At 42.3% G+C, this 13,846-nt stretch overlaps 1 protein-coding gene across 3 annotated transcripts in view; it reads right to left on the reverse strand.

Annotated features, from left to right (window-relative positions):
- fras1 (Fraser extracellular matrix complex subunit 1) overlaps positions 1-13,846 on the reverse strand; it is a 216,084-nt gene that overhangs the window by 22,913 nt on the left and 179,325 nt on the right. For 2 of the 3 annotated variants that reach the window (XM_047592667.1, XM_047592665.1), the window contains 7 exons: positions 13,103-13,235; positions 11,295-11,488; positions 9,885-10,041; positions 5,066-5,329; positions 4,601-4,789; positions 3,576-3,695; positions 1,539-1,718 (listed from right to left, as the gene is read on the reverse strand). In XM_047592667.1, coding sequence (XP_047448623.1) covers positions 1,539-1,718; positions 3,576-3,695; positions 4,601-4,789; positions 5,066-5,329; positions 9,885-10,041; positions 11,295-11,488; positions 13,103-13,235 — 1,237 coding nt within the window. The remainder of the gene's footprint in view (positions 1-1,538; positions 1,719-3,575; positions 3,696-4,600; positions 4,790-5,065; positions 5,330-9,884; positions 10,042-11,294; positions 11,489-13,102; positions 13,236-13,846) is intronic. The other variant, XM_047592666.1, reaches the window with a different exon arrangement.

The following is a 13,846-nucleotide window of genomic DNA, read 5'->3' on the forward strand; positions in this document are numbered from 1 at the left end:
TGTAACCCTAGCTTCCTAGTTTCCCAGAGAACTACAGATCTTCTTAGCTTCCAAGCTAACAATAGCTTCCCCTCGCTTCCTAGCCCCCTAGCTTACTGGAGCTGAATAGAGGTCTTCTCATTTTCCAAACTAACAGTAGCTTTTCCTTGTTTCTAAGTCTCCAAGCGCAAACAGTAGCGCTTGCAGGTAAAGGCATCACTAATTTGGATTCTCCTAAACATTTGTGAAAGTTGGAGCAGCAAACAAGTCTAAAATCAATTAGACTTCCAAAAGTGTTTTAAAAAAGCAACAGGACTTGTTGAGTTTTGCAAGTTTCAGAAAGTTTCAGATGTTTTTTTTTTTTTTTTAGCCACAGAGTTACCTATTTAAACTCACCAGTCCTTTAGAACTGAAGAAGCCACTCAGATGAAACGTCTCTACAAGAAACTCTACAAGTCCATTTGCTTTTTTAAAATGGTTTTCGGATATACCATGACCTGGATTACTGAGAAACTTCACAGACATCCTTTAGACTTTTTTGATAAGATAGATACCTGCAAACAAGAAAAGTTGCAGAAAACAGGACAAAGCGATGTAAATCAGGCGATTTGTCGACCTGGAGGCGGATGTCCGCTGACAAACAGATAAAAGAGGCGTCATAAGCTTCGTTAGAGTTGAAAATCAGGTCATGAGAGAGACCATTTATCCGTCCACGCTTCTATGCCGTTGACATTCCTCGCACGCTGCCAGGCTATCCCACAGGAGCACAGCTTTGCGTGTTAGCATGCAGCCACAGACCAGCTGAATGGCTAGCGGTAATTATCCAGAGCTGCTCTGTGGCTCTGAGGTGAACTGACGCTGGAAGATCGGACAGCGCCGTTAACATCCAGCTCATTAGCATGCTGCGAGTACACGGAGCGATGAGGGGAATCCATTCATCCAGGGCTGAAATGCTGAGCGGCACGGAAGCTAATAATCACCCCTCTTTGTGACTGGAAGGCGCATCAGCGTCTCTCTTACTTCCAAAGTGATTTCACAAATTGATTAGTTCTGTTTGTCGACTTTTTATTGCACAAAACAAAATTTTTAGTTGAGGTCATCTGGTGCAAAAAGAAGCAGGAGACACAGAGTGTGGTTGTTTTGTAAAGAGCAGCTGGAATACATGAGGGATAAATGATGGAGGAACTGGGCCAAGGTTCACTGCACCGAGTGAGTGTGCAGAGTTAATTATGAAAGACAGAATGCACCTTCACAGTACAGTATATAAATTTATTGTGTATGAATATAAACTCATTTTCTGCTTCTGCCTCTGCACCTGAGTCCAGTCATGTGTGTTGTAATAGCATCAGTGGATTGTTGGAAGAGCTCTAAATAACTGCTTATGAATCTATTAGTTTGGAGCAGGACAGTTTTGTCCTTGAGCAGGTGGTAGACGTGCAACATCATAAAGTTTCCATTAAGTGTTTGGTGTGTGAATCAAATATAATTAAACTGTTATTTAACAAAGGGTATGTTTGCATGGAATAAAACCCATGTGTCATGTGTAGACCCTTCCCTACCTGGACTGGAGGCGTGCTCCAGGTGGCCCAGGCTCGCCTGCTTGGTGATCCTGTAGATGAGCTCGGCCGGCTCGCTGTCCTGGTCGCTGGCCGACAGCTGCAGCGTGGTCAGCTTCTTCATGGAGTTTTCATCCAGCACCAGGCCCTTGTTCACCACCACGGACGGAGGGAGCCGGTCCTCTGGAGGAGAGAACGATTAGGTCAGTCGCAGGAGGAGGAAACAAATGATCCTCCAAGAAAAGAATCAGTAAAAACTTTGGCAAATTGAAAACAAGGCCTGAAGCTGAAACTGATTTGCAGCGGGAGAAGATAAGAGGAGCTACAGCTACGAGTGGGAACTGAAGAAGAGATTAAGTTGGGTGACAGCAGAAAGGGAGGTGAAAGAATGATATGGGTTCCAGAGATTTGGACAATAGGATTGGAAAAGATTGAGAGGAGGACAGAGAAACCATCCGAGGGTGATGTGACAGGAAGAGATATGAACATAGAGACAGAACAGAGCGTAGAGGAAAAGAGAAACGACGAAGATATGAGAGAATCAGGAGGCTGTTTGTCTGCGAGGGGACAGACAGTCCTTCTGATCTGGAGGCCTGGATTCAACAAAGGCAGCGTAGAGGACAAAATATCCAACTTTAGTTTTAGGGCACATTTGCATACATTTCTTCTAGAAAACTAGCCTGGTGCAGCCAGACTCAGTTCTTATCAGAGTTTGAAAACACTCCATCTGGACTTTATTATAGAGCGTGTTTCAACTGATACAGAGGGAGAAATAAATCTGCATGTAACAGGGTAGCCCTCCAACCAATCAGAAATAGTTCAAAATGGAGAGACTCCAGAAACTTTATGCCACAAAAAACTGTTGGGCAGGGATGTTGGTTTTGCTAAATGTGTCCTAAGTCAAAATTTCCAAGTTCCCAGTTGGAATTTTCAACTGGAAGGCCCCCAGGAGTCCGATTTCCTGAGTAGGAACCATCACCGCGCCTGAGTTCCAAGATGGCTGCCTGGTGTGTAAATTGTAATTAGAAGCTCCTCTAATATTCCATTTATTAGCTCTTCTGATAAGTTGTTGTTGCTCTAAATCAGTCGTAAAGACAGTATTTTCCAACATACATACGTTGAAAAGTTTTTCATGTGTTATATGTGAACTACAAGCCCATGTCCCGCTAACGGCTAAAAACAATAGCCTGGTAAAACCATCATGGCAAACTGGGATTAATAGTGGATTTTTTTCTACAATTAAAACTTTTGTATTTTTAGAAATTTTCATCACTTTAAATAATTCTAGTTAAAAAGTTATGAGTTGGTTCAAGATATCTGTTCCATTTATAATTTATGTAACCTCAATAGCCTAAATTTAGTTCTTACAAATGTTAGTTAATATCAGAGTTTTAACAACTTTAATTTCACTTCGTACTCAAAAAAATGTAAATATTGAACACACCAAATTTCCAACAAGTTATTAACGGACAAAGCCAGAGCTTTCGTGGAGGTGGCCATCTTCTTTCCAGACTTCTTTAACACAATGCTCAGATGATCTTTCAATATCTTTCTATGTCTCAATGGAGCAATTCCACACAAACTTGTGGTCAGATGAAGTCGGGATGGCTGAGACTCCACAGTTTGTTCCAGAAGCAGACAAAAAGCTGGTTGTAGTTCTGATACAGCAGTAAAATCCACATCCTTAAGGCTGAGACGTACCAAACCAACAGTCGGCCAGTGTGTGGTGTTGAGCTGTTAGTGGCGCTATTTGTATCATTAGGCTAAAATATTAGAGGGACTCTAGACTAACGTTATAAATTTGTAGGCGGGGAAGCCTAGGCTAATAAAATCTAAAAGTTTTACTATGATATCATTATTTTGTCTTTAACTTCTAAATAAAGTGTCTCTGTGCGTTTTCTATTCAGGATGTGTCCGGTGTGCAGTGACACGTCCTCAGGCGTGCAGGACAAAGGGATGGATCTTGAATAATTGCCTTCTCCTCTCCAACAAAATGACCTCTTGTGCACCGCAGGCGACAGAGGATGGAGGAGACCCTACCAAGCACACTGATGAAGAAGGACTGGTCGATGAGTTTGTTTCCCTCCGGATCGACCAGGTTGAACTTGAAGGACAGGCTGCCTCCCTTCTCCCCTTTCTCATGGCTGTACTGCAGCAGGCCTGCGGGACAGGGACAAACACTCGGCATCATCTTTAAAATCGACTGCTGGGACTAATTAAACAGCGATGAATCATAAGACAAATGGTTTCATTTAGAGGCAGATTTGCAGAAAACCACCCGTCAACCTTTTTCATTTACTAATCAATATTAATATGAATGTAAAGAGAGGCTTTTTGGCCAAACCATGACAGCCTTTAATTGTGACAGCTGGGAAACAAACTGAGAATATTCTCATCCAACAGAGGACCTAAAAATATTCTGTTCTTGTTCAGACCATTAACATCCATCCAGTCCCAAGTGTCCACCATTGAAACCTGTCTCCACATGTGTCCTCAGTCAGGACGTGAGATCTGATCTCAGTTTCTTTCTATGCAAATAAACTCCAACATCACTTGGAGGTGCAGTAGAATGTTACAACAGATTCTGTTTCTAATGTTATTGTACATGAATAAATGTAACTATGCTGCGTAATTTAAAGCTGTGCAGTTTGAAGCAGTAACAGAAAAATCTTACGTAATAAGTGTAAATTAAGACGTCGAACATTTCGAGGCAGCAATAATTAACAACATGCTGCTCACACCGAAAAATTTCTGTTGTTCATTCTAGTTTAGATTAGTTTCTAGTTTAGCTTGGTTCTTAGCTCCATTTTAAAAGGCTCATCACTAATGAACAGATGTCACTTATTCAGGTTCATTTCTGCCAGTGGGTGAATGAATGAGTTCAACTCCTCTTCTGGTTCGTAGGTGGTCTTTAATGGGACCAGGACTCATCTTTAATGGGACCAGGACTCATCGTGGGTTCACACTAACCAAGGAATGGGGTCACACCTGGACTCTAACCTGGACACTTGAGATCAGATCACTCAAGAGTAACAAATGTAAGAAGAAAAGATCAAAGCCGACACCTTTGTTGACGTCCTCCTGAGTGAAACTTTGAACGGGACCCTTGACAGAAACCGTCTCGGGGCGACTGCTCCTGCTCAGCTGGAGTTTTCCGAATGGCGGGTCTTTAGTCAGGACATAGCGGAGCTTCAGGCTGTCCGAGTCAATGTCCGTGCCTTTTAGATTCTGCTCTGAGATCTTAGATGATGAACCTGCAAAATAACATAGTGCTTATTTATCATATCACCTGAACAGTTTGTTCATCTTCCTCCAGCTTCGGATGCATTTGCTTCTTCTTTTTAGATATTCCCATGGGTGTAAATTTAAATACAGTACAACAGTAGCTGCTTACAGCCTCTGGGGGCCACAGAGGAACACGGCGCTCTGATTAAATCCTTTCATGTCCTTAATTAAGAGTTTTAGACACCATCCAAGAATGTGCAGGGACAATTTTCTTAACATGAAACCTAATTTTGCGTTCCTCTCACCTGCTGGAAGCTGCAGGCCTCTGTTGACGGTCATCCGGGGGCCCTCGCTCTTCGTGACGTCCATGGTGAACTCCAGACGGCCCGTGTGGGAGTAGATGCCGTCAGTGAGGGTGAAGCCCATCTCGTCGGCTCCCCCGCTGACGGTTTCCGGGGTGTAGACGAGCAGCTGATCCAGGACGTCCTGGTAGGTGAAGGTGGAGCCCTGCGTGAGGACGCGGCCGTTCTCCAGCGGCTGAGAGTAGAACTGACGTCTGCGCAGTTTCCCTGGGGAGCAAAAGATGAAGAAACCTCTGAGTCTGAAGTAGGTGTGCGTGCAACGCTTCGAACTGCATCTGCTTAAATGCCGTGATTATCTCGGTCGAGTGGAGGATGTTTGAGTCGCTCAAGCAGAACATGAAAGACAAGGCGGTCTTTGTAGAAACTAATGAGACTTTTTAGATTCCGCTGAATTACATCGTGTCTGAAATCAAAGGCCAGGTTTAAATGGGGTTTGGGACCAAACCCCGGAGCTTAATGATGACGACGCACACACGCTCTCTCTATTTTTAATTCCTCGTGTTTTCCTGACTTCTTTTAAAGAAGAACTGGGATGAAAAGGGATCTTTGAATTGCACGTTGGGACGTGCTTCAGACACATGCATTAACCACCAGCCAACCAATCATTTGGATAAATGACTGGTTTCTAGCAGCAAAACAACACAGATGCAAACAAGAAACATAAACAATCACAAATTTGGGCAGCGTCCAGTACCTGCTGGCAGCTTTGAGTTTGAGTTGAGATATAAAGATTGGGGGAACCTCATTTGAAGGTGCGTCTCAGGCTGCCGCCATCTTGACACCACCTGGTGCCACCTAAAGGCCCGTCCACGTAGAAAGAAATCCTCTCGTCATCCATCTCTTTGCATCAGAGGGTTGGTCTCTAGTAGAGGTTCCAGGCTCTGGTTGCCCAGGTAACCCTCTTTTTATATTTGCATCACATCACATCACACAACGAGGTACCGCCTTCTTCGCCAAATGTTCGTCGTGAACTGTCCTTGACTCTCACGTAATTCACCCATGGTCAAAGAGGTGGAGCTCGAGTGGAGTTCAGGGTTTTAATACAGCAAGTACTACCTGTGAGCTAGCTACTTAATGTAGCCACGCCCCTTAATCCTGCAGAGCCCCATAACGATTAGAGCCCAAAATTGATTTTGTACCAGGATGTAAACATGTTTGTTTAACATGGACGTCTACGAGGACTGACTCACTAGTGGAGCCTCTAGAGGTCATTAGAGGAACTGCAATTTTTGGTTCTTCATATTTCAGTCTTAGAAGTTCTAGGTTTATATAGAAATAAACTGATATTTATGAGTCTGAGGATCGTGATAGATTTTGTCCCACTCTGATTGGCTGATTGGATGTCTTATCATGCTGCTTTTTAAAGTACTGGCCCCTTGAGGTAAAAACTATTTTATGCCTCAATTTGAGAAAACTGTGATATAATTAAAACAGATGAGTTCCTCCTCTTCAGTTGCCATGAAAGGCCAACATAGTTTTTGTACCATATAATGTTTTTAATTCATTTTTTTTTTTAGGTCTATAGGCCTCTAGAGGCCATCAGAGGAACTGCACCTCCACGTTGGCGGATATATACTTGAACATTTCACAATGCAGGTGACGAATAAAGTTTGTGAGTCCCTGGTGGATAAATTGTGTTAATGAGACTTATTTCCTTAATTAATTACCTCAGATCATCTTCAGCTTGTCGGCCTTTTAGTATTTCTTCCTATTTTCAGTAGGACAGATTAATTAGTCTGGCTGACATGAAACCGGATCGATATGATGAGGTAACAGTGCGTGAGAGCGTGTGCGGTCGAGTGTCGCAGCATCCTGAAGTCTTTATTGGGTTAGAAAGAGAGAAAGAGATTATCTCTGATAAATCTCCAAAGTGTGTGTGTGAGAGGTTTTGTTTTTATGGCGTTGCGGGGGCCACATTCTTGGAGAATACTCATGTTGTGGGGCCATGTTTTCCTGTGGGTTCATTTCTGTTTGTGTATAGGTGATTACATCTGAATTTACCAAATATGATACATTTGCACTTATTGGGACTCCAGGAATACAAAAACAGAATACAATAAACACCTTTAAATATACATGTTTATATGGGAAATATGTGTATATTAACAGTTTTAGGTTTTATTGCAGATTATTCTGCTTCATTTAAACCCGTTGTCCTCATTAATGGACATTTACTCTGTCTTGTAGTGGTAGCAAATGTTAAACCTTATTTATTTATGTTACAACATTGCTAATCGGTAAGTACTCGTTTGAGGACATTGGGACCTATTGTATTGTCTTTGCACAGCCATGTTCAGTTATTAAAATAGTTTTATATTTTGTCACACATTGGGTGACTTTATTATAATATATATAATGAAATAATCCCAGTGTCCACATATGAGGACATTGTTTTTTCCCCACAACTACTACTTCCTGTTCAGAGACGATGCTCGGTTTTTATTCTTAGGACCTACTGATTCCAAATGCATTGGAGAAATTAAAAATACAGACCAAATAAAGGCTCGGGTCTCAGGAGGTTCATATATGGAACATTTTCAAGTCCCAAAACAATTGATTGAACATATTTATGGGTTTTATTGTAACAAATAGTATATTTAAATTTAATTTAAATTCAAATTGGGTGATTTTTGTGTATTTTTGGGTTCAATATGTTATAGGTTAAAGTGAAAAAAATATTGTCAGATCATAAGTTGCGGTGGGAAAAAAAACAAACACCCACTATGGGTATTTTTGTTTAATAAAAGTATTCAAAAATGGCCAAAATAGTGTAAGATACCTACAGGTTAAAACCTGACTGGACTGTATTTAGGATCGGGGTTACAATCAGTTTAGGCACAGGGTTAGAGAAAGAAACAAAGGTAGAAATAAGAGGTTGTGTGTGCTGTTTTAAAAAGACGAGCTGCCTTGGCCTCATCGTCCCGTATGAAATCATTCGCTCCGTCCCAACGGCGGTCGTTTACGCCGGTGGTTTTATGGTGCTGGTACACTCGCCTGCTTTATGGTGCTTTCACTAAGGGGGAGTTTTTTTTTGTGGGGGGGGGGGTTGTTACGAGGAATGAACCACAGCAGGTGTCTGGCTTCGAGGTGGAGACATTACAGAGGCCAAAGAGTTTGAAGAAAACAATTAGAAATTCAGTCTGATGTCGAAGAAAAAGAAAAAGAAAGAATTCCAGTTTCCTTTAGTTTTTCTGAAGACATTTGCGTTGCAGTTGACAGACACCAGTTACTGGCAACAACTTTGCCGTAATGTGAATGCACCATAACTTCTGCTCCATGGAGTCATTAAAAAATTACTTGTAAATAAATGTAGAATTTCCTTCTGCAGCTTCTCTTTCCTTTTCCCCCCACATGTCCCAATATATATTTTTATTTCCTCCATATTGTGACAAATCACTTATTATTGCAGTTTTCTTCCCTTATTGAAGTTTTTACCCAGTTTGTGATTCATTGCTGAATAGGAAACACACACATACAGTATATATATGTTTTTGTGAGGCAATTTCTTTCAGCCGGCTCCTGCAGACTGGGGCAAGAAAACTCAATTTGGAGACGTTGAGGGGACGTCAGGAAAACAGAGCGTTCGGGGGTCAGTTGATTTGCGTGAGCGTCGTGAGGAATGTCTGAAGCCGGCGTGCAGCACTGCGTGTTTGTCTTCCTCTAAACTGTTTGCGTGTCGGGAGAGAGAGTGATGGGTTTGGGAGCGCTTGTTCGCGTTCATCTCGATCACATTCAGAACAATTTACTATCGACGCGGCCCATCCTTCTCAACACGACTCTCCGCTGGGCTCTTCATTACTTCATGCAGTGTGTAAGCGTAGAACGACTCCTGAATCCTGTTTGCAAAATTTGTCAGTGTTTACACAGGGTGTTATGCTTCAGCCATAACATTACGACCACCTGCCTACTACTGTGCAGGTCCCCTCTGAACTATTGAGGACTCCTCTAAACCATTATTTTAATGATCAATCATATAACAGGAGCAGGACCCTGGTGATAATTTGGACAATTCTGAAGACGTCAGGACACGAATGGTGTCCACCTGGAATGCAGGTTGCAGGCTGTTCTTTGTAAAGCGTCTTGAAACAATTTGTATTGTTATTGGCGCTATATAAATAAAATTGAATTAAATTGAATGCTTTTTCTAATATATCGTGACCTGGATGCTGCAGGAAGTGCCTCGAAATTTTCAAAGTGAAAGGCTGGAACCACGAATAGTCAAGCTACAAGTTGTGACAGCCTGCCTAATATTAAACTGTAATTATGAAGCTATAGTCACAGTCTGAGGGTTAATAGAGACATATATACACGTAGTGAAGAATGATTTAAAACCATTTGAGAAGACATTTCCCTGCACGGTATTTATCACTTTTGAAGTTGTCTCGCTCATAAATGTGTGAAAAACTTTTTCAGATGTGAATGTCATACCTACACTACTAGCATCCTGGTTTCATGCTTCACTAAAACCAACTGGATCGAGTCTCACCATCTATTCTGAACAATAAACTGAGTATTTATTCAGCTGTTTCAAATGCTGCAGGAAGAGAGAGTGAGAGGAACGAGTTTCATCCAGGATGTGGAGTGAAAGCTGAACCCAGTCATTTATGTTTGACAGATGTTACAGTGAGGATTTCTGGTGCTGATGAGCTGCATTGGATTATCATGGACACTGTATCCTCGAGTTGTTCCTGATATTTCATCTGCCTCGTTTGGTTTCTAGACCAAAGCTCCTCTCGGTGTAATGACAGCTGGATGTTCTCACCATAGCTGGGGATCCTGATGATGGTGAAGAGGATCTCGTTCTCCGGCGTGTCCTGGTCCTGGACGCTCAGAGACAAGTTGGTGATGACGACGCCGGAGTTTTCCTCCACGTGGATGCTGCTGACCGACACCACCGGCTCCCTGTCCTCTTTACTCTGCTGTGAGACGACAAATAAGACAGTTTTCATGCTATTAATAGTTATAGATGCACAAGATTCAGCTGAAGGTCCCTGTAGTGAAGAGAGATCACTCTTTATTCTTATAGAATGCAGCCTCTTCGAGAAAGAGGAGGAGAACGGGGGAGATGATGAGAATCTGAGAGGAGGAGGAGGAAAAATGAAGACGCGCTGGTGAAAGACTTAATGTGTGCATACAGCTTCACTGACAGCCTCATCAGTTCTGCTCCGGGCCTAAAAATGGGATGAAGTGATGGATTTACAGGCTCGGCTTGTTTACGGTGAGGTACAGACACCAGGCAGCTCTCTGAGATGAAACCTGCAGCAGATACCGTACAAACATTTAAAGCCTCGGCATCGTCCCAAAGCTGAAAGTTCATCAACGGAGCAAACTGAGAACCTTTACAGCTGCTTTTTCTTTTTCCTTTTCTGTAACATTTAGATCAGATAAAACTTTATAAGGCAGGTTCGATCAAAAATACAATAAGTCAACTACAGTTTGATGAGAATCCAACCAAAGTTAGGTGAGTAGAGTTGAATGAATAAAAAGTGTGAAGAGGTGGAGGTTGAGTTTACTCTGCGCTCATCATGAATTTCATGAACACAAAAGGACACGACGATGAAAGAAAAACCTGACGTCATCTCATTCGGAGAAGGTATGTCCAAACTTTTGACTGGTAGTCTATATAGTTTTCATATAGACAGATATAGTGGATGTTAGTAGATAAAGTAAGAAAATGGAGCACAAATAAATCTAAATGAGCATGAACAGCTATGATTGGTGCAGAAGGATGAATAATAAACTGGTATCATCTGCAGCTCCAAACATCTTTAGATGCTGTTAGAGCTCCTCTGGTAGAAGGACATTCATAAGGTCCTAACACCCCATACGCCCCCGTACCCAAACTCTTGTTTAAGCTCAGTTTGACCTGGACGCTGCAGGAAATGCCTTATTGAAACTTGAAAAGTCAAAAATGTGCATATAATAGTTAGAAAATGAAAGGTTTGATGCTTCCAGTAAGGTTCTCATGTCACTGAAAACAAAATTGCTAGACTACAGGGTTAGGGGTTGGGGTTGGGATTAGACAGGGCAGACAGACAGAAAGAAAGAATAAAGTTCATCTGACACTGGTGCATTCCTGTCCATTCAACAAGCAAACCTCAAAAAGAGAGCTGCATGACTAATTTCAACAAATGTTCTTCTGAATGAATCCAAAAATGTATTTTTTTTCTACCTGGATTTGTATTTCCACGTTGAAGGCCTCCGTCTGGCTGTGTCCGTCGCTGATGTACAGGCTGAAGACGTCCTGCTCGTTCTGGGGTCTGCGCCGGCCGTCCTGGACGTAGAAGATGTGGTCAGACGTGAGGTCGTCCACGGAGAAAGGAACGTCGGTGGTGATGACGCTGGAGCCTCCGACTGAGCCGCCTGCTGGACGGCAGGAAAAAAACAAAAAAACACTCAAAAACGATTCACCAAGGGGCGTCTACAGCTCCCAACCAAGCAAGCGCTGGTCCTAAGGACAGGAGCTGAGGCTGAGTCGTAGTGAGTCGTGTGAAGTTTGAGACGAAACACAATTGTTCTCCTCAGGGAAGATGGATGAATCCACACGAACGTGTCTTTGATGAAACAGCATCAGTGTCTGAACAGATTGAACCTCTGGTGAGCGTCCACCTGCTTCACAGACTTCATGACGTCCCATTAAATGATATTTTGGTCATATGTGATGCCGTCTGTCTCATAGATTGGATAAAAATAAACTCATCCTCACCCACTCTGGATATTTTATGGCCATGTGGCCCTTTTAGAAGCACCATGTGCCACGTTACATTAAATGAATGTTTCACTCTTGCAGTATTTTTAGACAACGTCTTTAAACCGTCCCTGGATGTGCGCTCGTTTCTGTGCTAACCATTCAAATGTAAATGTGTTGTTGAGTATAAATGCCTCGTGTGTGCGGAGGCGTCCATGTAAGTCTGCATCTCTTCCGTATTTTACATTTCAATAACTCCAACATAATCATGCAAATGATGACGAGCGTGAGGGTGGATGTCTTCTGGTGCGTTAAACGTGTGCATGTTGGATTTGTCCTTTCTGAGAGCAGCCGTCCCGTCCTGTCAGAGGACAGTCAGCTGGGATGTGCAGAGAGGAGACTAATTAGTATGATTCACACCAATTAAATAAAGGGTTTCTTTATAGATCCATCTCAGTATTAGTCTGTTAACTAATATCAGAATATGAATACGGACATACTCCATCTAGATCTAATTATAGGGCGTTTCAACCGATACAGAGACCAATCAGAGCCATGAGTCAGCGAAAACATTCCAAGAGACATGGAGCTCTTTTCTGGAAACACCAAAGTAAACCCTCCTGTCTTTTATTTCCTGATGGGCTTTTTAAATTTACCAAAATGTTGTAGGTGACGGATCAGCAGTTACTGGAAACGTTTAGTTGATGTTATTGCTGATACTGGAAACAAGGGCTCACAGACTTGTAACATTTGTTTATTTTCCTGAATAAACTAATGCACAGGTATAATATTTTATAGCAGTGGGTGTTTGATTGGGTTGTCCTGTTGCCAGGACTTGTGTGAAAATTTGCTGATATTTTGAGTAATTTTTTATTCAGAAACAACAGTAATATTGTGTAGGTCTTCCTTCGTGGTGACTCATCAGAGAATGGACATGGGTCTTTCTTGTGATCTTATTTCCACCTGTTCTTGTAACGATACATATTCTCCTTTTCTGCTCCTTTCACCTTTTTTAATTTTTCCAAACTGTTCCTCTCGGGAACCGGAGAAAAGTGCAGCAGTGGCTGAGGAAGCGACGCAGTCAAATCTAGAGCATCAACAATTGTTCCATCTGTAGCCGGCGATCTGGCAGCGCTGATCCACAACACAATCAAGCTGTGGCAGATGGCGCCGGCACCGCGGGGAATTCGAGCGGCATTGTGACACAAATAGAAATGTGGAAATGATTCTAATGCGCGGTGGCGTCGAGGCACACGGGTTTAATGTGAGTTCTTCCGTGGGACTGTCCTCACCTCTTTTTGTGTTTTCGATGAAACCATATTTAGGGGGAGTGACGAGCCAAACCAGCAGGTCCTTCCTGGGCGTGTCCACGTCTGACACGATGATGTGATTGGTGGAGAGCTGCACACGACCGCCTTCCTGCACCTGGGCGACCAGAAAACACACAACACCTGAACAAGAGTCCAAGATTTTCTGAAAAGATCCTATTGTCACTATATGAACTTTAAATCATGCATTAACCTCCTGAGATCCTGCATCAAATGGAGACATTAAGTTTTAGGCGTCTGCGTCATTTCGACCTGATGTTCTCATAACTAATTAGAAAGTACTCGTTTGAGGAACCTGTGATTTCATTGTTTGCAATTCTGTCTTTGTGCAGCAATGTTCAGTATCAAGATTAGTTTTTTGGTTTTTGTACACATTGGTGACTTTATTGTAACAAACAATGAAATAATGTCCTCATAAGGGATTCTTAAATCCTACTAATGCCAAATGTCTTGGAGAAATTAAAAATGCATTCCAAACAAAAGCTCTGGTCTCAACAGGTGAATTATACACTGAAAAAGTTAGTACAGCAATCTGACTGAACAACTACTGAGCTGTATACTTGTCCAAGTCCTGAAATAAACCTTCAAAGTGAAGCTTAGAAACTTTGAAGGATGTATATTTCTGCTGTTCTTTCAGAGCTGACTTCACACTTTCGAGAGATTGAAGCTTTGGGTTATTTTTGGCAGCGTCCTCTGGCTTGAACCTTT

Source organism: Mugil cephalus, chromosome 8, assembly GCF_022458985.1.
Source record: "Mugil cephalus isolate CIBA_MC_2020 chromosome 8, CIBA_Mcephalus_1.1, whole genome shotgun sequence".
Taxonomy (NCBI): domain Eukaryota; kingdom Metazoa; phylum Chordata; class Actinopteri; order Mugiliformes; family Mugilidae; genus Mugil; species Mugil cephalus.